The sequence below is a fragment of the Ictidomys tridecemlineatus genome, chromosome X (genome assembly GCF_052094955.1).
Source record: "Ictidomys tridecemlineatus isolate mIctTri1 chromosome X, mIctTri1.hap1, whole genome shotgun sequence".
NCBI classification, from domain to species: Eukaryota; Metazoa; Chordata; class Mammalia; order Rodentia; family Sciuridae; genus Ictidomys; species Ictidomys tridecemlineatus.
Window position 1 is genome coordinate 73,320,639 of NC_135493.1, and position 25,251 is coordinate 73,345,889.

The 25,251-nt window shown below is 46.1% G+C and overlaps 2 protein-coding genes across 7 annotated transcripts in view; one reads left to right on the plus strand and one right to left on the minus strand.

Annotated features, from left to right (window-relative positions):
* Eda (ectodysplasin A) overlaps window positions 1-10,911 on the plus strand; it is a 318,888-nt gene extending 307,977 nt beyond the window's left edge. The window contains exons 5-9 of one of the 6 annotated variants that reach the window (XR_013431785.1): window positions 1,147-1,181; window positions 2,148-2,199; window positions 5,019-5,143; window positions 5,692-5,925; window positions 6,951-7,086. Coding sequence is in view for 5 of the 6 variants with exons in the window: in XM_040282087.2 (XP_040138021.1) it covers window positions 1,147-1,181; window positions 2,148-2,199; window positions 5,019-5,149; window positions 6,951-7,202 (470 nt within the window). In the remaining variant the exon portion in view is untranslated. Of the gene's footprint in view, window positions 1-1,146; window positions 1,182-2,147; window positions 2,200-5,018; window positions 5,150-5,691; window positions 5,926-6,950 lie in introns of all 6 variants that reach the window. The other 5 variants (XM_040282098.2, XM_040282087.2, XM_078034650.1 and 2 more) reach the window with 5 other exon arrangements.
* Window positions 10,912-13,020: 2,109 nt separating this feature from the next.
* Window positions 13,021-23,670, minus strand: Awat2 (acyl-CoA wax alcohol acyltransferase 2). Its single transcript, XM_005340168.4, has 7 exons — window positions 23,527-23,670; window positions 15,492-15,602; window positions 15,069-15,139; window positions 14,626-14,830; window positions 14,236-14,410; window positions 13,398-13,597; window positions 13,021-13,175 (listed from the first exon to the last, which is right to left on the minus strand). The coding sequence occupies exons 1-7, from the start codon at window positions 23,609-23,611 to the stop codon at window positions 13,021-13,023; spliced, it is 1,002 nt and encodes a 333-aa protein (XP_005340225.1). The 5' UTR covers window positions 23,612-23,670.
* Window positions 23,671-25,251: the final 1,581 nt, after the last annotated feature.

Sequence of the window (25,251 nt, forward strand, 5' to 3'; positions counted from 1 at the left end):
GCCAGAGAGAGGGGCCATAATTCATTGGGGTTCCTGTGGAGGATGGAGTTGGTCTGCTCTGATTCCCAGCATCTAGCTCCACATATGGATGCTTGCATGAAAACAGACGATAGGGAGAGATGTTGAAGGCTGGAGGGTAGTTTCATCCCTTGAACTCTGAGGTGCCTTTCCTATAGATGTAGAGAAGTAGTCACTGATGGTTAAGTAGCTGGAAATTTATGAGTCGCTCAGACTGTGAATCCAGCAGACCAAGGCATCATGGCCATCCTGTTCTGCAACAAAGTGCTTCTTGCACTAGATCCTTATCCCACAATACTGCCCAAATGCCATTTCATCCCTTTGCATCTTTTTCCTGGGGCCCAGAAGAGCAGCCAAAAGGTATGGCTGCAGACTCAGACCTGCCTAATTGGAGTTGACAGGAGTCAGACTGGACTTAGGTCAGTAGTTATCTCTTTCTCCTGCTCACTTCCTGTACCTTGGGGTTTAAAAGAAATGGATTTTTTATAGCCAATTTCTCTAGGTCTGAAAATTCAGCAGCAGGACTCATATTCTTTAACTTGGAATTCAAATAGGGCTAAGCAATGTTACCATGGCCACAAGAGACAAAGTTGTTTTTTTAATTCAATCATTCCACAAATATTAATTGAGCACTTTCTGTGTACGGAGAAATACATTGCTGAGTGGTCCCTGTTCCTGTAGAGTTTATGTCCTGGAGGAGGAAGAGACAATTAAAGAAACCAGATCTTTATAAATGGTTATGGGCTCCATGAAGACTATTAACAGACAGCAAAATAGTAAAGAAGCAGGTACTGTTGTCTCCGTTACATAGTGACAGGGATACCCTCTCATCACTCTCCACGGGTGCTCAGTGGGGCTTACCTTAGGCCTGTATTGGCAGAGGCCAGCTTCCCTGCTGGATGCCATGTCAACTAAAGATGAAGTTCAAGGACAGAAAGGAGAAAGAATGGGCATCTTCTCACTTCTCAGGAATGCCCATTGCATTCTGACTCTCCCCACAGCTCTAAAACTTGGAGAAGAAAGCTCAGACAGGGCTGGCCCCAAGGAGCAAGGTTCAGTGCCACTGGCTGCTGGGTGGGGAAAGGGTAGAAAGAGTACACCCTCTTATTGTCCTGTCCTATTTTGCAGGTGCTGCTGATAAAGCTGGAAGTCGAGAAAACCAGGTTGGCTGGGAATTTCTGTCTTCCTGGGGCAGAGGGAAGGCCACAGGCTTAGAGCAGACTTTCAGGCAGCTCCCTACCAAATTTCCTGAAGCTTTATTTGGTGAGGACATCTTGGAGGTTCTGAGGATTTTCACTTACAGACCCCTCCCATGTCTATGAATAGAAACACGTTGCCCCAGGGCCTGCCTTTAGCTATGGGAACCTGTCTAGACAAGACTTTTCCCCCCTCACTCCACAGGAGACAGAGGGTCACCAGAGCTAGACTCAGTAGTGAATGGAAATGAGCCAACAGTCAGGAATGATCACCTTGGCCTCCGACTCCCCACATACCCCAGACACCTAGTTGGCATTCAAAGTGCCTAGGAGACAGAGCTGAGGAGTTTAAGAGTGTGTCCTTGAAAACTAGCCAACTACCTGCAGGCCAAGCCCAGCCTAGGCTTCTGCCTTAATGACCCCAGGGGCTCCTCCCTAGTCTTTGAGCTTCCTAATCTGTCTCTGTGGGCAGGTTCTGCTGCCTTGCCTGGCTTTGTCTCATCTCAACCACCCTCACTACAGCTGTTTGGCCACTACACTGTTTGGCCACAGTGCACGATGGCTTCGTGGGGCCATTTTATATCCATCACCTCATTTGATCCTCAGATGTCCCCGTGAGAGAGGCCAGAGATTCTTATAATCCCCATTTTTCCCTGTGAGAGAAGCCAGAGATTCTAATAATCCCCATTTTACAGTTGGGGGAAATGAGGCTCAGAGGCACTATATTTAGCTGAAGTCATATAGCGTGGAAGTGGCAGAGCTACAAAATTATATTGCCCTCTAGTAGAAATGTAGACACTAACATCCCAAGACGGGGGAGAGGAATAAGAATTGGGATACAAAAGGAGACTAGAAATGAGGGATAGAAACCTGGGAACCGTGGCAGAGTGAGAAACTATTACAGTGACTACTCTATCTTTTTCATCCTCCCAGCCAGCTGTGGTGCATCTACAGGGCCAAGGGTCAGCAATTCAAGTCAAGAATGGTAAGAATCAAAGTAGGCTGCCTCCCTGAAAGGAGCATCCCTCCTCCCTCATCCCCAGCCTCCAAACAATTGTCCAGCCTAGTTCCTCCCAGGCCTATGAGGTACCCTTGGCATAGAAGGCCATTCTCTACTCCATCATGCCCTCTACTGGCTATCCACAGTAATGGCTTGCACCAAGATCAATTGCTACACCTAAATTGCATTTAGAATTCACTGAGACATCATCCACCCAGATATTCTTGAAGGATGGAGTCTATCAGAGTCGCCATAGAGATATGTGTAGTTTGATAAACACTTTCACAATACAAATTCGAGATGGGAAAACTACATAAAATTGAGCTCTTCTTGTGTGATCACTCTAAAAAAGAGAATGAGTGGGGGTGCTTCTCAGGGAAGGAGGATTATGTTAGAATCCCTAGGGAGTATGAGATGCTAGTGTCTACCAAAAGGGAGAAATGTTTAATGAGGTTGAGGAACACTGCTTTAATGTAACCCCTGCATTTAAGAGATGGAGAAATAGCTGGGTGTGGTGGCACATGCCTGTAATCCTAGGGACTCCAAAAGCTAAGGCTGGAGGACTGAAAGTTCAGGGCCAACCTCAGCAATTTAGCAATGCCCTGCAACTTTAAAAGATCCTGTCTCAAAATTAAAAAAATAAAATAAAATAAAATGTAAGGGCTGGGGATGTGGCTCTGTGGTTAAGCACTCCTGGGTTCAATACCTGGTACCAGAGAAAGAGAGAGAGGGAGGTGGGGAAACAGAGTCCTATAGGGATTGAATAATACCATAATAATGTATGTGGCTTATGTTTGTGTGGTACTTTAGAGTTTTCAACATGCTTTCTTTGTTTTTTATTTCATTTGACCCTCACAACTGCCCTATGAGGTAGGTATTAGCACCTTTCTACAGAGACAGAAAGCAAAGCTCAGAGAGGTTAATTAATTGGCCAAGATGTCATAGTTTTTTAGGAGCTGAGATTTGAAACTGTTTGCCTGGCTCTTTGTACTGTGTTATGCTCCTTCAGTGATATGTATGTCCACTCCACTGAATGATTAGGTTAATTTTCTTCCCCAAAGAGACATGAACATTCATTAAAGAACAGCACTTTGAAATAATGTCCAGTCCCCAGGGTGCCCAAAGCCTAAAATGCAAGAACCCCCAGGAGCCTTAGGAAACAGCAAGCTAGCCAAGATGCCAGATGCTTGCAGAGCTTGGACTGAAAGGGAGGGGTTGTGAGTATGGAGACGGTAAATGAAGGCCAAGAAACCTGCTATATGGGGACAGCTTTTAAGAGCCCAGTCAGCCCTGAACTGGTTGTGCTGTGTTTCCTTAATGATTGGACTTAGCTACTCCCCTTGCCTGCCACCTGGATGTCTGACTTAATAGCCTCATAAGCACACACACACACAAAAATGAGCGGAATGGCACCAAAATCCTAGCAGTCCTGCTGGGGACCAGGTGCCATGGGCCCCAGGGTCTGGAGCGGGCCATGATTACCATCTGTCCAGGGAAGACAGGGACACATAGGGAATAGATTTGTTTGGGTGTCTGGAGTGATGGCCTTAGTATTTATTCTGTGCCAGCAGCTACTAATTTTGTTTCTGCTAACATATAGCAAGACTGTTTCCAGCCCCCCTTGGCCACTCCCCAGTAGTTGTCCATGCTGACCTTTAGTTCCACCAGAAGAAGTGAAGGAGTCGGAGGTGACAGGAGATCATCCAGAGTAGTGCACTGAAGAGATGGAGCCAGGGCAACTCCTCCTAACTCCATCCTATGTATGTATCACCTTGAGGAAACATGGCCACCTATTCCAGAGGCCTCTTTCCTCACACCTCAGAGAGGCAGCCTCCTGAGACTGACCAAGGATGGATATTCAAAACATAATTTCTTGGGTGAAAAATGGATGGCTGAGAGGGGGAAAAGGCTCCATGAGCTTGGGTTCCCTCCACTCCACCCTATCATAGTAGGAAGTAATATCCCTTTTTCTGCAGGATGAAAAAAGGAAGTTTTCTTCTACCCTCATGTGCTGGCTCCCCCTGACTGGGGTAGAGCCAAGAGGTAGATGCCTTGCCAAGGGTGCCTCAACTCCCAGACACCCTCCCCTATCCTTCTGGCTGGTCTACTGCAACCTGGTAGTCTATCCCTCATTCTCTTAAAGATCCCTCGCACCTATGGGGCTTGATTACTGGTGGTCACTAGCTCCAGTTGACATGGAGTCTCAATCACCTCTGATCCATAAATGTTCTCCAGATAGACCATTCATTGGGCTAAGTAATTCCCTGAGGACCCAGGGAGGCTTTCCAGAAAGGAGTGGGTGTGGAGGAACCATAAAAAGGACTGTCTTAAGGAGGAGAAATCCCATGAACCTATGAAACAGGAGAGGGATTCAGGAGCTATTGCTGGGAGAGTAAAATTGAATAATAAGACCTAGCCTGCCACTCAGTGTCTGAATTTTGCCTGTGCAGGCCCCATAAAAAAAAAAAAAAGAAAGAAAGAAAAGAAGAGTGCCCACTCTTCTCTTACCACCAGCACTCCAAATTCTAACTGGAAGGTGTTGGTTAAATATTCTTTCAGACAAAAGAGTCAGGAAAGGAGGGATGAAGAAAGATAGGCAAAACACAGGGGCTCTGAGGCAGGCCCAGGAGTCCTTTAATAAACGGCACTACTTCCCTGCTTCCAAATGCTCTTCTTAAAGCTTGGCCTCTGGGCCTTCCTAGTCACCTGGGGCAGGGTAGGGGATTGTGTACTGTTTGGTATTTATTTCTATTGCTCAGATTATTCTGACATGTACTGACTGACTGCCCTTTTCTCATACTGAGATCTTTCAGGTGGAGTGCTCAATGACTGGTCTCGCATCACTATGAACCCCAAGGTGTTTAAGCTACATCCCCGCAGCGGGGAGCTGGAGGTACTGGTGGACGGCACCTACTTCATCTATAGTCAGGTAGAAGTGAGTACGGTCTTAGGCCTAACTCTTCTTATATCCAGAATGCAGATCCGGTGCAGGCCACATAGGGGCACTATGGAGACAGCCAAGACTATCCATTGGCTAACTTCCTGCTTTGGCAGGCTGGGTGGGGGTGAAAGGGTACTGCCCCGGGGAGGGCATTGTAAGGAGGAATGAGATGGGGGGGCTGCTTCATTTTTTTTCCTAGCCATGTATCATGGAAAAACTGAAAAGAGGCCCCTCCCACATCCTACTATCTGATTCCCTCCTGCAGGGCCCCAGGCCCTTGTTTTCCCTCTGAACTGTTTGGTTCTACTGCCAAACTTGAACTTGGTCTCAGCATAGTTTTTGAGAGTCAGTTCCAGGGCTGCTGAGAACTGCTTCCCACAACACTGCTAGCTTGGGCATTATAATGAATTGTGCTCCTGCGGACTTTCTCTCCACCTCAAAAACATTTCTGACTCTTTCCTTCCTCTTTCTCCCATTTGTGTCTCTGTCTTTCTGTTTCTGTTATTCCTGCCTCCTTCCTTCTGTCATTCTCCCAGGCCTTTCTCCCTCTGTTTTTTGTCCTTTCCCTGCCCTGGGCCCACTCCCCAGGTCTGCCAGTGCCCATCCACTGCCATTCCCCATTGGGTGCCCCCGCTGGGGGGGGTCTCCACAGAGTTAGAAGTAGATGAGCCTTGAGATTGGGGCTTCTCTGGGGTGGGCAGCAAGCAGGCGGATGGACAGAAGGACTACGGAGCCAACAGATGGGTCTCACAGGAGAGTGGCCAGAGAAGGTGGGTCAATAAGCATTCGCTGGGCACACTGAGCATCCTGGCATAGCTTGGTCCTGACCCAAGAAATAATATAGCACCTGAATACACAGCTCCTAGCTTTCATAAAGCAATTTAGGGTGTCAGATGGTCTCGACCCCAATGGGGCATGTGAGTATGACCCCAATGTCTTACAAACTACATGCCATTTGGTGGTGGCCAATAATCAAAAGGGGATGGGGCATGATGACTAAGGGTAATGCAGATGGAAAAAATTACTTTTCTAAATGTAGGGGAGAATTGAGAGAGGCCCATGCAGGCTAGGAAAATCCCTGTGACACCAAGCCATCAAGCATAGGTTAGTGTCTCCTCCTGGCCATGGGAGTGAATTTAGGTACCTGGGTTCTGCCCTTCCAAATTTGATATATCATATGTGGTGGATGGCTCACCATCTTTCTGGATCTGTTTCCTTAGTCATCTAATGGGAGTGTCAAGGGGTCCTGTGATTAGGGAGAGGAGTTTAGTGCTGAGAGGGGCTGCTGCAAGCTGTAGGGGCTTCTGTTAAAGAGCTGAGAAAATGGAATACCATTACTATGACCTCCCTGGGGATTAGTGACTTCTAAGTTTCGTAGCACATAGTCATTGGGGCTTGAACTTGGAAGTTAATTTTTATCTAGAACATTAATCAAGCACGGATTAAGCACCTAAGGTGTACAGGTCACTGTGCTTCATACCAGGGATGGGGTGAGGAGGTGTTGAAGGGGCAAACAAGGCACAATATTTTACCCTCACAGAGTTTGTGACAGGTGTGCTGTTGTAAGAAAGGTCTGCTCAGCCGCCTGAGCCCCGTGGAATAGGGGAAAGACAGTGCATGAACCTATCACCCTGCTTCTCCTATTGGCCCACTAGCATGCCTTCAAGTGGCACTGCTCCCTCTACAAGGTACACTGGCAGCTCATCTCAGAGGGTCCTGTCTGGTCACTATAGGGGAGGGCCCCCACCCTCTCTTTCCTCTCTTCCCCAATCCCTTCTTGTTGCCTCTCACCCAGGTTTACTACATCAACTTCACTGACTTTGCCAGCTATGAGGTGGTGGTGGATGAGAAGCCCTTCCTGCAGTGCACCCGCAGCATCGAAACAGGCAAGACCAACTACAACACCTGCTATACTGCAGGTGTTTGCCTCCTCAAGGCCCGGCAGAAGATCGCCGTGAAAATGGTGCACGCTGACATCTCTATCAATATGAGCAAGCACACCACCTTCTTTGGGGCCATCAGGCTGGGCGAAGCCCCTGCATCCTAGACTCCCCCCATTTTGCCCCTGCCCATGTCCCTGCCCCAGGTTTGGGAGCCGGGACTCCCAGAACCTCTAAGTGCTGCTGTGGAGTGAGGTATATTGGCGTTGCAGCCACAGAGAGAAACGCCCCTGTGCTATTTATTCCCCAGTGACTCCAGGATGATAAGGCCTGCTTGATTTTCCAGAATGACTTTGATTTAACAGGACAGTTGATGGAGCCCCAGGGTTTACAGGAAGCAGAAACCTTCTTTGGCTCCTTATTGACTGGCTTATGGCATGACTCTTCAACCCCGAGGTCCCTGTTGTCAGATTTATCATTGTTGCACTAAAATGAGGATCCAGGGCAGTGGACCAGAGAAAGTGAAGGTGCACTCCAGACTCTGGGGGTGACCCCAAGGGTGCTTCTGCTCCTCTCTTGGCTGGGGGTGGGGCAAGGGTGGCATTAGGCTACAGCCTAAGGAAAGAGCCAGGAAGGAAAAGATAGGTGCCGGTGGCAGAGACCAGGGAAAAAACCTGCCAAGCAAGTGTCCTTGGCAGTGGAAGCATTCTTGCTGCTCTGCACTGTGACCTGCAAGAGGGTCAAGGAGCCCTTCCCACTCAGGCTGAGAGCCACACTGTGGCAGCTTTCTGGGCTCCAGAGACGGGAACTTTGCTCTGCCAGGGAACCACTGCAGGAACAGCCACAAACCTGCCTGCATAAGACTCTGAATCCGTACTTGGGGCCACATGTCTCTTTGTTTACAGCTATGCTGCATGCTCAGAAAACTCCCTAGGGTTCCCCTCGCAATTGCACCTGCCCCAATCTGACTAGAACTCCTGTCTTCTTTCTCCACAGAGCCTACCTCTGTCTGAGACAGGTGCCTAACCTGGGACCTGTGCTTATGTGAGTCTGGGATATTCTTTAGCTTACCTGGGCACAAAGAGAAGTTTCCATTTACTAAACAATACAAGTAGTATTCATCTAATTCTAATCAAACTGTGTCTGGGGGCAAGGGGTTGGACTGGATGACCTCCAGACATCCCTAAGTCAAGTTCTAATATTTGTGACTCTTAACAGGCAGCTGCCACAGTAGCCTTCTGAATTCCCAAACCCTAGACTGCCCTTGGGCATCAGCAAAGCAGAGTTTTACTACCTGGCCTAGAAAGGGCAAGAGGTAGGGATAAGACAGGGGAGTTTTGTCCAAGTTGCCACAACCCAAGTGATCATTAGGACAGGCTTCATCCAAAAGCACAGCAGCCAATGGCCTATTAGAGCTTAGTCACCCCAGAGCCCCTGCTGCTTCACTGAAGTCAGGCTCAGGAGAAGCCAGCATCTGGGCATTGGGCGGGGTTCTGTACCCTAGCTCAGGTCCAAAGGCTCCTTGGCCCAACCCCAAGCTTCCTGCCAGGTCAAATGCTAGGACCATTCAAGGGCCTTATTTCTACCTGCCTAGATACAACCTGGCTTCCAAGTGCTAGGTCCAGGCCAACGCTGTGGGGTCAGCCTTGTACAGTTTGCTCCTCTTGTTCCTAAAATCTGTTTTCTTCTGAGGAGATGGGAATACATTCCTTCAGGCAACTGGAATCTACCAAGAACAACAGGTATTTCTTTCTCAGATGTGCCTCCCCTTCAAGGGTCAGGGCAAGAAGTGGTGGACCAGGCCTCTATTGTCCAGTTGCTAATGACAGCCTTGCAACCGGAGGCGGAGGTAAGGCAAGCTACAGGCTCAACTCCTTTAAAGTGCCTTACACAATCTGCCATTGTACTAGGAACTGACAGAACCTCTCAAAGTTTGGAAAGTACTTTCTCTTTTATTGTTTCCTTTGAAGAAGACAGAGCAGAGAATATCTCAAATGCCATTGTTTAGATGAGGCTCAGAGAGGTGAAGTGCTTTGACTAAGATTTCACCCAGTTTAAGTCAGCTAGGTCTGACTCCAAAATTATTCCCTTACACCATAGAACTGTGTGGAATTGGGGTCTATAGAGAACCAATAAAGGTGATGATATGGAACCAAGATCCTTGAGAGTCTTAGGGAGAGACCCAGAAATGCCCATTTTCATTACTTGATAGTAATCCCAGTTCTCTTGACTATTAGGGGCTCTTGTAGCAAAGAGTCAAACATCTCTTTGGGAAACAGCCATCAGCCATAGAGGCTGCTGAGAAGAATATCAGCAGCCTCTGGGACCCCATAATGGGTAGCTCCTGATGTTCTTTTCACCCATCTGACAAAACAAGCAGCCATCACAAATGGAGTCCTACTGTGGGCAAAGTCCTCCTTACAGACAGCCAGCCACCAGGAGCCCACTGACTCTTCACAGCTACTAAGTGACTCCTTATCTCTTTCTACCAGAACACAGAGACCTTGATAACATCAGCATCTCTCAGGGAAGATTAGAGAGAAGGCTGATTCTAAAGCCAAGTGGGTATGAGGAGAAAGGAGGAAAAAACTTCTGAATTGTACCCCTAAAGGACAGTCTGACACCCATCCCATTCTCCAGATATGGAAGGGATTGTAGGAAAAACAGGATTCCCACTGGACCCCACATTCTTTCTGAACCCTCCCTAGAGGGGGAGTGATGGTAAAGGAAATAAGAAATAGCTGGGGAACCCTGCTGTGGTCTAGTCATTGGTGAAGTAGTGAAGCAGTTTACTGTTGGAGGATGTGGAGATAGATTTACAGTTTGGAATTATGATGATGGGAATTTACCAGAAGGCTAAGGCTAGTGTGGAGAATGGGACAAGGACATTGGAGGGGAAGCAGATGACAGGTTTGCAAGAGAATTGCATGTCAGGAGCTTCTGCCAGCTGCTTGGCTTCAACAGCCAAGCTGGTACAAAAGGCAGCTGTGGGAGGCTGCTCAGCTACTGGTTCCCTGTAAAATGTAGCATTTGCCTTATTTCCCCCACTTCATCCATCCTGAGCCATATTTCTTTTGCTTAACAGGAAAGGGCTAGGAACCCTGTATGCACTCACATGTGAGTGTGTATGTCTTCTGTAACTAGAAGATTCAGAGAAATTTAAAACTAAAAAGGCCTTTAGAGGGAATATAGTCTAACCTACATTCCACCCTCTTACTCATGTGGAAACCGAGGCCCAGAGAGGGAAGATGATCTGCCCAATGATGAGCAAGCTCTGACCTCCAGATTCAGCAGAGAAAAGGAAGGAGAAGAGCCACCCCTGTTGTACAGGGCCACCTTCTTTCTTCCACCCACCTACTCAAGGCTGGACGTGCTTGGCCCCCTTCAGGAGCCTGGCCAGGCAGGGAGAGGAGAGAGGCAGCCTTCATCAGAACTCTGCTCTGCCCCCCCCCACACACATTTGCCCAGCTCCTGCCTGTGTACTAAAAGGTTCCAGATTGGCCCAGTACCAGGAAGTTCTTAGGCCACCCTAGTGCTGCCTCAGGTCCCATCCTTGCCTCAGGGCTCCCATAGGCCTTGCCAGTACAGAGAAGGAACCCAATTTTTTTTCTCTTTTAATCCATTTCAGGGCTCTCCAGGAGGCATTGGGGTGTGTTATTTCTTTATTCAGAGAGCTCCAGCTGGGATAGGAGAGAGTAGGCTTTGTTGTGAGAATGGCCTGGAGCAGGCCCATTGCTGCTTTTGGGGGGTCAGCATCCAGTGTGAGATACTGTGTATATAAACTATATATAATGTATATAAACTGGGATGTAAGTTTGTGTAAATTAATGGTTTATTCTTTGCAAATAAAGCGCTTTCCCCCTCCTGTTCTTGAAATCAGTTTGAGCACTTCCTATGGGCTAGGTGCTTCTTTGCAAATTATGCTACTCATGAGCTAGAGAAGGGACCAAAGCACTCATTTCAGAGGGAACAAAAGAAAGAACATAGTCTGAATTTCCTGTCAGGAGCATCTCACATCCTCTCTGTGCTCCAAACCACATGCCCCCATCCCTATCACCCTAGATCTACTGGAACCATATTCCCAGGAGGCTAGATGTAGTGCAAAAAGGAATATTGTCCTGGGGCAAGGACACCAGCATGTGAGACTAACAGATATTTCAGGCCTTGACCCAAAATAGCTTGGAGGAATCCAGCCTTCAGCTCATCATTAAGGTATCACCTCATTTTGTAGATGAGAAGAGCAATGCTCAAAGATTTTAAGCAGCTTGTGGAAGGCCACCCACCTAGTAGGTGTTTCAGCCTTGTCAGTTCCCAGTGCAGGACACTTTCCCCTCTACCTTGCTGCCTCTGCCTCTTGGTCCACGCTCTTCCTGTGGAGGCTTGTCCTAGGGAAGAGGCCCACTGGAAGAGGACCAGATAAGAGAACTCAGAAACATGGAGCCCAAAACCCAAAAGCATTCTGGTCACTTTTCACAACCCAATGTAGCCTTTGTCTCCAATGTGTAGATGGAGAATGTGATATGTAAGCACAGAAGCCCAGGTTGATCTGTAGTGGCCAGATGTGCATAGGCCATATGTTGGAACCCAAGATGGTCCTCTGGCTGCCTTAAAAAGGATTTTTTGATTATTTGTTTGTTTTGTTTTGAAAGGGAAAATAGTTACAGGAAACCTGGAGACTATTTCAAAACATCAGTGGTAGAGCACATCCTTAGCATGTACAAGGTTCTGGGTTCCATCCCCAACACCCAAAAAAAAAACAAAAGCACCTTGTGATAACTCAGGGAGCACATAATCCCTGGCACAAGAAGTACCAGAGAAAGCAAAAATGTGGAAGCATTTTTTGCCACACCATGTGTAAATCATCACATGAGGCAGGCACCCAGGGCAAAATGTGTGTCACACTATATACAGGGTATTCTAGACCAAATTGAAAAATTCAATGCAGGTAAATCATTGGACCAAAAGGTGTTCCACTCAACAGGGATAGAACAAGGGCCCTGTGGACCAAATTTTGTTACCTGTCATTGCAGTAGCCACTGGGCCAAGAGTCTGAGAGACTTGCTACTTGGAAGGAAAGTACTCTGGCTACTGGAAAACAGGTACTCAAAGGACAGAGTCATAGGGCCAGGCAAGTACCGTCAAGTTGTTAAAGGAAAGATGACAAATAAGGCCTGAGCCTGACGCATTCTACTATAGCTTTATGAGATGGAAAACAAGTATGTATAAGAGTGGCAGTTGGTAGTCATTTCTTAAACTTTCAACACAAGATCATACACTATTAAATTTCTTTTAAAATTGAGATGATATGAAATTGAGGGCATTGTTAACTCAAGGACAGGAAATGGTTGGAGAATAATCTGGTATAGCTCTCCAGTTTATAAAGTTCAGTCACATCCAGTATCGTTTGCTCTTCCCAATCTTTGAGGTAGGTAGGGGAGGGATTATTGGTCCCATTTTACAGATAAAACTGAGGCTCAGAGGAGACTGTCCTCAAGGTCACATGGCTTGAAGATAGTAAAGCCTAAACTCAAAGCCCACTGGCTCTTAAGGCACCTGCTCCTACAAGAGGCTGATGCAAAAAGATGGGGCTGTTGAAGATTTCAAGAAGGATAGACTTGAGCCGGGACCTTACAGCCCTCTGAACAGACTAGTTGGGGCTCGGGTAATATCAGAAGATGAGCTTTTTATTGTGTCCATTGTTTTCCTCAATTCTGATGCCTTCTAAGGGAGCCTTCAGGGCACCTCTACCCTAGGGCATCCCTGCCTCTTGGAGCTAACTCCCCATGGCCCTCAGGGGAAATCAAAGAGCTAAAAGGAGAAAGATGAAAGTGGAAGGACCAGTACAGAGAACACCCCCATGGACAACCCCTCCCCGCAATGAGGACTGATCAAATCGAGAGCAGGAGTCCGATAGGAGACTTTCGACCTCCTGTTTTCACAGGTTTCACACCTTCCAACCACACTGCGAGGCTGCTGGGATGTCTGTCAAACTACCACCAGCTCCTGAGTCTCTGAGATGCCAAACTTGGTCTTATGCTGGTCAAACAGTTTGCGTAGGGCGTCAATATAGAGTGCGTGGTATTTAGCCACAATGTCCTTGCTCGGATTCTCAATCTTGGGCAGTGCTAAAGGCTCCCCGACTGCCAGGGGAGACAGAAGAGGGAACAGGAAAAGTATCAGAATGGCTCATTCCTCAGAATAGGTGCCCTAGGCCTCAAGCCCAGCTTCTCCCCACCCTTGCCCCCAACTTGCCATGCATCCTAGCCAGCCTCCCTGTCTCTGAGCACAGCCAGAGCCAAAGCTCCCCTCAGAACTGGATCCTGCATCCTCGACTGATGCTGCCAATAGAAAGGGATACTCACCAACGGTGGTTAGAGTCTGGGCATGGGGCAAAAGGCCCCAGGAATTCTTGGTGAAGCCACGCCCATAGAATGCACAAGGGTAGATATGTACTACACGCTGGAACCATTTCTGAAAGCGGTTGACCAAGCCCCCAGGAGTAAAAATGTGCTGATTGTAGAGGTCTGTCTCTCCAAAGACATAGGCAGGGATTAGAGCCACCCTGAAAGGAAAAAGCATCTTCTTTAATGCCCAGAAAGTTAGGGATCTTGCTGAAGGCAGTCCCTCAGTCTGTCTGCAGGCCTCCCCAGATCTCAGTCCAGCTACACCTAGGTCCAGGCTGAGTGTGGGGGCTCCATGGCCTAGCCCAGGCTTCCCATGGAGGCAAAGCAGCAGCAACCTCAAGGAAGCAAGCCCAGGTACTCCTGGGAACCCCCTAGTCTGAATTTCCATAAAACCCAAGGGCCATTTCATTCAGCTTCCTTCCCTTTACCCCACATGATAAGCTTGCTCTCTCTGAGCTGGGGTTTCAGCCTGACCCCTTTTTAAGAGGGACTGGCCCAGATGAGAGGCTAATAATGTGAGGGAGAACAGGCTGAGGGCTGGCCATCTACCCTTTCTCCATATGCAGAAAAGCCTCCAGGACTTGGCTGTTGCTCTACTCCAACCTGGACACAAGGTTGCTTTTTTGTTTCAATGACAAATACAAATTGTATATGTTTTTATGGCCCTGGTTAGTAACAGTAAATTGTATATTCCCACCTCCCTCTTTAGATACCACTTCCTCAGCACCCTTCCCTCTTTCCCCGTTGGGCTTTTGGATCCCCACCACCCCTGCTTCTGGACTGGAGCTGTCCTTACCCATGCCGAAGGGCCATGCGCACAAAACCACACCGGTTCTTCAAGACCAGGGTGGAAGAGCCTGGCAGGCTGTATCTGCACTCAGCCAGGCCACCAACCACCACAATGAGCATGTTGCCTGTGCCTTTCTGGGTAAGTAGAAAGTCCATGGAGGATTGGCTCACAGAGCAGGCCCCTGGCAGGCAGAAAAAGTCAAGAGGTCTTTGGCCATGTTCCAATTCCCCAAACATCCCCCCTCCATCTGTCTTTAAGGGAGGGGAAGAGCTAGAAGCCTCCTTTTAGGCCAGCCTAGTGTAGCTGTTCAGGATCAGAGGATCATGGAGTTGGCCTTGCTCTCACCCATCTCCCCATTTTTTTCTTTTTGACCTTATGCCCTAGAATCCAACTCACCTGTAGACATTATGTATTCTCTGAGGAAAGGCACCCAGAAAAAGGCTCCCAGGGTGAGAATATAAGGGGTGATGCCAGGAAACATCTTGGTGAAGTTTTTATTGTCGGTGGCAAAGTTACCAAAACATGCATGGGACATGAGCCCATGAGGGTGGCAGGCAAGGATGTAGTTGTGGCTGGGGGAAATATCATGAGTCTTCAAAAGCTGTAGAGGAAAGTGGAATCAGGAGAGCTATAGCCAGGGCAATGGCCTCCTGTTGGCCAGAGACCTGGAAGGAAAGGGCTTCTGGGAATGGCTATGTAGGTTGGGCAATGTACAACCCCAGCAGGCATCACTCTCATAGGCCCCAATATGGATGGTACCCACCATCACAACTGACCCAGCTGCTGACCCTGGAATTGGCACTGGCCTGGGGTCCCACTGGGGCTCTGGGGCTACTCACCTTGATGGGGAAGTAATTGCAATAGTGTTTCCACAGGCACCACTTTCTCACACAGGCAAACCGGCGACCACCTGAAAGCAGAAGCAATGTAGCACAACTTTGTCCACCCCACTGTCCTCTTCCCCTGCCACAGGGTACTCTTATCTGCTGCTGGCCTCTTAAAAGTGACAACCTGGGTAAGCATGTCAGGGCCAATTTAGGACAGGCTGAGCTTCTGTTTCATGAGCTTCCCCTTCCCTAACCCACTCCAGTTCTAACTGGGGCATTTTCTGACACCTTAAAAGGAACCCTTCCCTCAGCCTCTCTAGCCCAGGGAGAGACAGGCTGAAGGGCTGCCAGGGAATTGGCCAAAGACTCTCAGGATTAGGAGAGAAGAGGGAAGTGTATGTGGTACATGGCAACACAGTTGCACAGGGCCCTTACCTCTCTCAGGGGTCTTCCAGTCAAAAGCCAGCCAGGTAAGAATGAGCACAGTGACAGGCCAATATGGTGTGAACACCACCAGGTAGAGGTTGATGAGGAGCACAGTAATCACTGGAGGGAGCCCAGCCCAGAAATAATGAGTTGTGAACAGTCCCGCACACTTACCCTCCCTCCCAAGTTCTGTCCACCAAAGTCACACATACTCTCACCCAGGCCCACTCAACCCTCACTCCCTCACCCTAGTACATGGTTTGCATGCTCAGGTCCCCAATCCCCTTCTGCTCTCTGACATTGGGAACCTGATTCAAGTCTAGAAGTCAAGGAGTTTTCCTTTCCTCTCTAACTATGCTTCACACAGTAAGCCCTCCATCCCTAGGACCTTGCTGGGGCTTGGCTCTGTCTGCAGTGGGGTCAATGGCAGGGAGCCACTTATAGCCATCAGAAGATGGGACTCCTGGAAGAGTTTTCCTCCAACTCATGTTTTCCTCTTTGTATCTTCTCTGCAAGACTTCAGTGGAGGGGACACCAAGGAAGTGAAGACCCAACTTCAGCAGGTTGGAAGCATACAAGATGGCAAACAAGAAACAAAGGAAAACAAAAGCTGGGATAGAAGAAGGTACTAGGCTACATTAAGCTCCAAGAAGCTAGGAATAATGTATGTTGGAGTACTAAAGAGTTATTGGAGATGAGTCATAGGGAGCCACACTTGGTATTATTATTGGGCTCAGTGTTTAAAGCATCGGTGGGTAAGGTTGTGTGGGAAAGTGGGTCAAAATTAAGGTTAGAGAAGACAGAAAACACTCCTAATTGAACATAATAGATTGAACACAACTTTTTGTCTTGGCTTTTTGCTGGAGCCCCATGAAAACTATCCCTAAAATGTTTTTTAATATAGATCCACAAGAAGAAAAAGAATTAAGAGAGGCCCAACAGTGGATGAAAACTATCTGCAAATATTTGCATGTTGTAAAATAGATGAAAGAGAAGGTAATTAAGAATAAAGAAAACTGGGACTGGAACTGTAGCTCAGTAGTGGAGCCCTTACCTAGCATGTGTGAATCACTACATTCCATCCTCAGCACTACATAAAAATAAATAATTAAAATAAAGGTATTGTGTCCATCTACAACTAAAAAAAGTTTTTAAAAAAGAATAAAGAAAGCTGGAGTCTAAGTGCCTATGAGGGGAATACCTACAAGAAGCAAGCCTGCTTGCACTGAAGAATCTGGCAAAGACTTGGAAATTGGAGGGACCCAGTGTCCCAAAAGGCAGGGATGATGCACAGGCTTTAAAAATCAGTGGTTGAATTTATCTCAAGGAATTAGAACTGCAAGTCTCATCTCCTCCCCTACACAACTAGATGATGGGAGAATTACTCTCTGAAAAATTGAACCAAAGAAATTCTAGATTCAAATGTAGACGGTCCCAAACTTACTATAATGGTTTTACTTACAGTGTTTCAACATTATGATGATGTAAAAGTGATATGCATTCAAAAGAAACTGAACTCCAGTTTTTGAATTTTGATCTTTTCCTGCGCTAGCAATATGTGGTATGATCCTCTCTTGCATGCTGGGCAGTGGCAGCAAGCCATAGCTCCCAATCAGTCACATAATCACAAAGATAAACAACTGAGACTCTACAGTGCTATGAGGTTCAGTAGGTTAGATGTATTAAATTCATTTTTGATTTAAGATATTTTCAACTTCCAATAGCTTTATCAGAACATAACCTCATAATGATTCAAGGAGCTTCTATACTTACCTGACACACAGCTGGGATACTCTGTATAGCCAAATTATTCATCAGATGTGAAAGTACAATACAATTTCAGATATACACAATCTCAGATCATTTATCTCCCATATCCCTTTCTCAGAAAACTCCTTGAGGATTTGTTTCACCAAAATTATGGTGTAAACCCAGAAAGAGGAAGGCATAGGATCCAGGAAAATGTTGATCCAATGAAGCAGGGTCAGGGCTAGGAAGAAATGAGCAAAGTCCTCAGGACACAAAATTTAAGAAGACAGTCACTCTTAGGGATGTGCAAGCACTATCCCAACACTTGCATATCCCTGAGAGTGAGGACCTTCTTAAATTTTGCACCCAAGTTGCCTCAAAGACCTGTGTTAGGCCAGATGGTAACAAGAAAATGCTGGGCTCCAGCAGCGATGTGTTCAAAGAAATAAGAAGAGTTGGGGGGAACTTAAAGATTACTGATGTGGGGACTGGGCTTGTGGCTCATGGTAGAGCACTTGCCTTGCACATGTGAGGCCCTGAGTATGATCCTCAGCACTACATAAAAATAAATAAATAAAAATAAAGATTAAAAAAAGACTCCTGATATGTTTGAATATTTTGAGAGATTGAAATGTCTGTGGGGAATTTGGAGATGAATTAGTTATAAATAATAGATGTCTAACAGATAACAAAAGAAATTTAAAATGAGTCAATTATGAACTCCAAGGAAAACAAGAAGTCACACAAGAGCAGAAACATAATCTTGGTACACTAAAGAGTTTGATTGTGACTAAGATTTCCTAGGTATGACCAGGCATTTCATAATCAATATCTGTGCTATAACAATTTGGGGAGGGAGGGGAAAGAGGAAATTCTAGCAATGTTGTATAGAGCCAAATTCTCATCTTCACTATTAGGAAGTCAATATTAAGAAGTCAATCTTAGGTATATAGAAATATTAGAAAGTCATCTTCAATATTAGAAAGTCATAGATAGTATCTAAAATGGTTACATCAGAAAATAGTAATATTTAGGGCTGGGGCTTTAGTTCAGTGGTAGAGCACTTCCCAGCATATGCAAGGCCCTGGGTTCCATCATAATATGAAAGAGAGAGAGACCAGACAGACACAGATGGAGGAAGGAAGGAAAGAAAGAAAGAGAATAGTAATATTTAGGAATTCCAAATAGTAAAATTCAGAAATATGGAGGTAAATACAAAAAAAAAAGCTAACAAAATTGAAAGTGACTGCCTCAGGGCTGGGATTGTGGCTCAGTGGTAGAGCACTTGCCTAGCACATGCAAGGCCCTGGGTTTGATTGTCAACACCACATAAAAATAAATAAATAAATAAAGGTCTATCAACAACTAAAAAAAATTTTAAAATAAGGTGTCTGCCTCTGGGGAAAAGAACTAAGACTAACCATAGAGCAAAGGCCAGCAGTTGTAGCTAGCAATTGTGATACAAGCCACATAAAACTATTGACTTCAAAAATTAAAGAGAGGCATGGGTCTAGTACAGAGGACACTTCCTAATTTCCCTTAGCCTTTGCTCAAACCCAGGCAGTGCTGCAGACAGAAACATGGCCTAGGGCAGAGCACCCTACTCTGGTATGAATCCTGGATCTGCACTTACCATGTATGTGATCAAAGACAAAGCTGAACCTTATCTGCAAAATGGGAATTAAAATACCAATATCTACCCTGTCTTCCTCACACTTATTAAAAGGGTCTTCTTTTCGAGGCCTTTAGGTTCCAAATGGATATAACGCCACATCAGGTGAAGAGCTAGGAGGGTTCCAAAGGCCCATTTGCCTCACTTGTCCCATGTGAGCTGGTATGGGAGGAGTCAACCCTGGAACCCACATCTTCTGCTGCCAGGACCTAGAGCTCTTCTGCCTGCCCCATGCTACCGCTCTGTGCACCCCAGAGCCTAACTCTAAGAGACCTCTGGGAGAGTTTTTTCCCTATCCTCATCTGCCCTTCAGCCACTCTCCTCCTTAACCCTTCTCTGCTCCATTCACCCCTCTGCCAGCTCACCCTGGGACCCAACCCCTCAGTCTTGCTTTCTCTCTTTATCTCACTGACATCTTCTGATCATCAAGTCAGGTCAATTCTACTCCAGTTTCTTGAATCTCTCCTTTCCTCTTCATGCCTATCACTAGCCTTGTCCAAATCATCACCATGTCTCAAAAGTCTCCTTCCTACCTGGCATCATTGCCTCCACTCCTGCTTTTCTGTGATCAATTTACAATTTACTATGCAGAACTATAATGTTCTCTCCAAACAACAAATCTGATGCCATCATCCTGTGCCAAACCCCAGCCTGGCTCCATATGGCATTCAGGAAAAAGTCCAAATTCCTCTCTCTCTCTCTCTCTCTCTCTCTCTCTCTCTCTCTGTGTGTGTGTGTGTGTGTGTGTGTGTGTGTTTGTGTGTGTGTTTTGAGACAAGGTCTCCTAAATTTCCAAAGCTGGCCTTAAACTTGAGATCCTCCTGCCTCAGCCTCCCCAGTCACTGGAATTATTACATGTGTCACCAAACACTGTTCTCTCCATGGTTTTCAATGCCCTACACAATCTTTTCCCTGCCTGCTTCTTCAGTCTTCTCTTTACTCCTCTCTCATTCATTTATTCACTCAATATGTACCAAGCACCAATTCTGTGCCTCTTATTCCCACTCCACTTAAACACTGGCAGCCCCTTAAATGCACTGGCTCTGCCCTTCATCCTGGCATCTTCACATGTTGCCCACTCTCCATCCCCAACATCTGTCCCTTCTTTACCTTTCAAGAGTTGACTTGAGTTCAATGGAAAAACAAAGGTCATGAATGGGAAGTTAAGAGAAAAATAGAAATCACTTGTAAGCATACACAAAGATGCTCAACCTCATTCATAATTAAAGAAGTTCAAAATAAGGCTAAGGCTACCGCTCATTGTTGTTTACCTATCACTTCTGGTTGGAGAGAGTAAGAAGTTCACATGAGTTCTGCACTCACTTTCCTTCTTATGCTGTGGTAACCCCTGAAGCCACGTTTTGTAGCATCCCCATCTGGAGCTGCCTCTGTTTTCTGAACATTAGTGTCCACAGTGGGCAGAGACTCCCACCCACCTGTTTTGGACATTTAGCATGAAAAAGAAACATTTTCTGATGTAAGCCACTGAGATTTCAGGGTTAATTTGTTACTACAGCATTCCAAGACTATCCAGATTAATATATTTTAATTATATACCCATTTTACAAATGAGAAAAACAAGACTCAGAGACAATGAAGAATTTGCTGAAGGTTGCACAGAAAGTAATAGAGCTGGAATTTGAAATCAGCAGTCTGGCTCCAGACTCCCAGTCTCATTTGCAACACCTATATTATACTCCCTTTCAGAGGCTGGTTGGGAGGTGCATACATATATTTATACACATACATTTATACATAAATATGTAAAATCTCCATCATTTCTGCCTACACACACACACACACACACACACACACACACACACACACACACATATACACACAGACAACTCCACTAAGAGTGGTTATTCTGAGGAGTGAGACTGGGGATTAGATTGAGGAAGGAGAGATGGCACCCTAAATCCTCCATCCTCTTTATGGGGTCTGGGACTCCCAGAGCCAAAGCCAAAGCCAAAGCCTGGGTGGCCTTCAATAAATGGTCATTCTTCTCCTCCAATTCAGTGTCAACTCTTAGACTTTGGTGACTCTGCTCTCTGTGGGAACACAGTTGCTGTGATGGGTAGCAAGACAAGTTTGGGGCTAGGACAACGATTCAAGAAAGACAATACAGGTTGGGCACCCCTAATCCCCAAAATCCCAAATTCAAAATGTTCCAAAATCCTCAACATTCTTTGTGGTACTGAGCATTCTACCACTGAGTTACATTCCCAATCCTTTTTATTTTTTATTTTGAGAGAGGACCTCATTAAGTTGCCAAGTTTGACCTTGAACTTATGATTCTCCTGCCTCAGCCTCCCCAGTAGCTAGAATGACAGGTGTGCACCAGTACACCTGGCCAAAATCCTAACGAGTTGAGAATGACCATGACATCACAGGTAGAAAATTCCACACGTAATCTCATGTGACAGTTGTAAAATTTGGGTGCTCGGAAAATATTGTATAAAATTACTACCAGATGATGAAACATAGATCACTATAGATGAAACATAAATCAATTTCTTGTTTAGTCTTGAGCCCCATCCCCAATATATCTCATTATGTGTATGCACATATTCCAAAAAACAAGAAAATCCAGACTCTCAAACACTTCTGGTCCTGAGCATTTCAGATAAGAGATACGCGACTCCTAGAACAGAACCCAATGTCCCAAAGCTTCTGCATGAAAACAGCTTCACAGGGAAGAACTGGTGGCAGGTGCCACAAAGCTACTGATTAAAGTTTCTGGGACTCCTGGAGCCAAATCCAAAGATCCTTTTTAACCAAGTGAAGATGCCCTAGCCCTGAAGGGAAACTGCTCTTCCTCAGTACTTTTTCCTGGCACTTTAACTTCAGATATTTTTGAGCCCCGGCAGCCAGAGGCAGTGAGAAGGGTTGCCCATTCAGCCAGATGGGGAACTCAGCCCTTACTGAAGACAGTGTTTGCCCAGGCTACATAGTGGAGAGAGTGCACAGGCCCAGCTGGGACCTTGTCTTCAGCAGGAGGCCATTCTGAGCGGGCCTTTCCTCTTTCTAGTAAGGAACTCTTTCATATGCAGAAGGCATATGTCTTCCCATCTCCCCCTCTGCATTTGTGTACTCTGGGTTCCACCCCAAACATCCAATCAGCAGTGAGTCAGCAGATGTAATTGCCTAAGAAAGAAACTTAGGTTCTCAGGAACTCAACTCCCAGCCCACCTCCACCCCTGCCAGCCATGTAATCTTGGACTGAACGCACAAACTACAGCTTTCTCAGCTGGACAATGGTGATTAATTAGCCACATAAAGTGCTTAGAACAGTGCCTGGCATGAAATAAGGGGGCCATAAATGTTAGCTAGTCTTATGTAAGTGTCAGCTATCATTCCGTGTGTGCAGCTATTATTATGAATTATTATGTATAAGAATAGCTTCTACTTCACAAGATTGGCAGAGGCTGGCATGAAATAACAGATGTGAAATTACCTGGTACAAAGTAAGGACCTAATACATATGCATTCCCTTCTCTGGTCTCTTCCAGCGCTAACTGCCATCATTCCTAGGTTAATTAACACTGCTCTTTCCAGTCTTAGGGAGTCCTGGTAGTCACCCAAGGCAGGCCTCTGAGCCCCCTTGCTCCCTGGCTCCTAGCCTGGTAATCAGTTGCAGTAAGAAATGTCCCATTTGTTGGCAGGTCCCTGTGCCAACTCCCAAGTTCTCAGGGCCTATGTACATTCCCCAGATAGCTTACAGGATCACTTAATTCATGTCCTTGACTCCAGCCACTACTCACATGAACCATTGGACAGGCAAGATTTTGTTTTTGTTTTCCAAGCCTCCCTCCCACAGTGATGGTTTATTTCAACATCTAGAACACAGTGGCCAGCATATCAATCAACCTCACAGAGTGTTTGTGGCACAGGTGTTGGAAAAAAATGGATGGATAAATGGATGTGTTCCTCTGGACGACAGGTTTCCAGAGCCTCCCTCTGAGTGCCAACTCTCATTATGTGTGTGTAGTTTTTAGCATGAATAGCTTATATGGAAGAACCAGAGAAGGGAATTAATGCATATGTATTAGATACTTCCTTTGTACTAGACATTTTCACATCCATCATTTCATGTTAGCCTCTGCCAATCTTATGAAGTAGAAGCTATTTTCTTCACAAAAATTCATAGTAATAGCTACACACAGAATGATAGCTGACACTGACAAGGAGGTCCTGAAAACCTGTCATACCATCAGGTCCACTCCCACTCACATAGGGTTTGCTCAACTTCCTGAGGTCACAGTCAAACTCACCTCCTTAGCCAGCCTCAATGGAACTGCTCCCCATCATCTATAGCATTCCCTCCACACCACAGTGTAGACCCAGGTGTGCCACACACACCTGCAGAAAGGCACATATGCACACGTACACAGGCATGCATTCCTTCCTGCCCAGGCACATATGTGTAGGTACTCACACATACCCACAGGTTTCACAAATGCCATGCCTCCCAGCCCAGGTGGGTCAGGACACAGACCATGGTGACCAATTGTCCGTATTTGACAACCTCAATTTGGGCATTAAACATCCTAACAACCCCCAATCCTTCCTTCCTAGGTAAGCCAGGATGGTTGGTCACCCTCCAGAAGCTTGAAGACTCACCGATAAGGAGGGCACTGAGGGCCCACTGGAAGATAGCAAAGACCTCCATGGCGGTCTTGAGGTCCTTCTTGGAGGGCAAGAGCATTATGCCCAGGATCCCAGTGGCTCCAGGTAAGTGTTAGACTGTCACCAGCCCTCACTGCTCAGGGGCCAGCGATGTTTCCTCTCTTCATGCTTTCTTCTCTAGCGCTGCCTAGTCTCCACCCCCTGCCACACCTCTCCCTCCACAAGATTGCAGGACTGCATCTGCCTCTGCTTGCCAGTGCCTTCCATCTGCCCACCCACCTGCACTTTTACCCACTTGAACTTGGCCTGAACTGAGGTTGTGACATCTCTTTGCTCACCTGGATAGTGAAGCATGGATGAAGTCCTGGTATGGGAAGTGAGTAGGTGGAAGTGAGGCTGCTGAAAAGTTTTCAGGGCCAGCCTGAAATGGTAGGGTGGGCTGGAACGAACCCAGGGCTCAGATGGGACACAGGATTTACATCTTTGTTTCTGAGGCCAAAGTATCTGTGGTCACTCAGAATGTACCTGGAGGGCTAAAGAGAGAAGGTCACAGGTCAGACCCCGAAAAGCCTTTGGCCTTTTGATCAGTGTAGGAACACACATTACTCACAGGGAAGAAACATGACATGTATGTCTCTGGGTACACATTAGGTACTGAACAATTTTTATTGAATGAATGAATAAATTAGCACATATTGTATTATTCCATATACATAAAGTTCTAGAATAATCAAAACAGATTCATCTATCTTGAAAAAAAATCAGAGCAATGGTTGCTCTCTGCTAAGGGATTTCCTAAGAAGGAGCTTGAAGAAAGTTTGGGGGATGAAAGTAATATTATCTCTTTTTTATTTTAATTTGTTATATATGATAGCAGAATGCATTACAATTCATATTACACATATAGAAAACAATTTTTCATATTTCTGGTTACACAAAGTATAGTCACAGCATTCGTGTCTTCATACATGTACCTAGGGTAATGATGTCCATCTCATTCCACCATCTTTCCTACCCCCACGGCCCCTCCCTTTCCCTCCCTCCCCTTTGCCCTATCTAGAGTTCATCTAATCCTCCCATGACCCCCACCACCACCACCACATTATTAATCACCAACCTTAAATCAGAGAAAACATTTGGCATTTGTTTTTTGGGATTGGCTAACTTCACTTAGCATTATATTCTCCAACGCGATCCATTTACCTGCAAATGTTACGATTTTATTCTCTTTTACTGCTGAATAATATTCCACTGTGTATATATACCACATTTTTTTATTCATTACACCTATTGATGGGCATCTAGGTTGGTTCCACAGTTTAGCTATTGTGAATTGTGCTGCTATAAACATTGATGTGGCTGTGTCCTGGTAGGATGCTGTTTTTAAGTCCTTTGGGTATAGTTCAAGGAGAGGGATAGCTGGGTCAAATGGTGGTTCCATTCCCAAGGATTCTCCATATGTCTTTCCATATTGGCTGCACCAATTTGCAGTCTCACCAGCAGTGTATGAGTGTACCTTTCCACCCACATCCTTGCCACACTTATTGTTGTTTGTATTCTTGATAGCTGTTATTCTGACTGGAGTTGAGATGAGATCTCAGAGTAGTTTTGATTTGTACTTCTTTAATTGCTAGAGATGTTGGACATTTTTTCATATATTTGTTGATTGTACATGTTCTTCTGAGAAGTGTCTGTTCAGTTATTGATTGAGTTATTTGA

What these genes read in the sequence shown, in the direction of transcription:
- Awat2 (XM_005340168.4), bottom strand. Translation starts at nt 23,611, where the DNA reads ATGCTCTTGCCCTCCAAGAAGGACCTCAAGACCGCCATGGAGGTCTTT. An exon ending in CCTCAGTGCCCTCCTTATCG is followed by an intron (nt 15,603 to 23,526) that starts GTGAGTCTTCAA and finishes GGCTCCCTCCAG; the next exon opens with TGATTACTGTGCTCCTCATC. An exon ending in CGCATGGCCCTTCGGCATGG is followed by an intron (nt 13,598 to 14,235) that starts GTAAGGACAGCT and finishes TTTTCCTTTCAG; the next exon opens with GGTGGCTCTAATCCCTGCCT.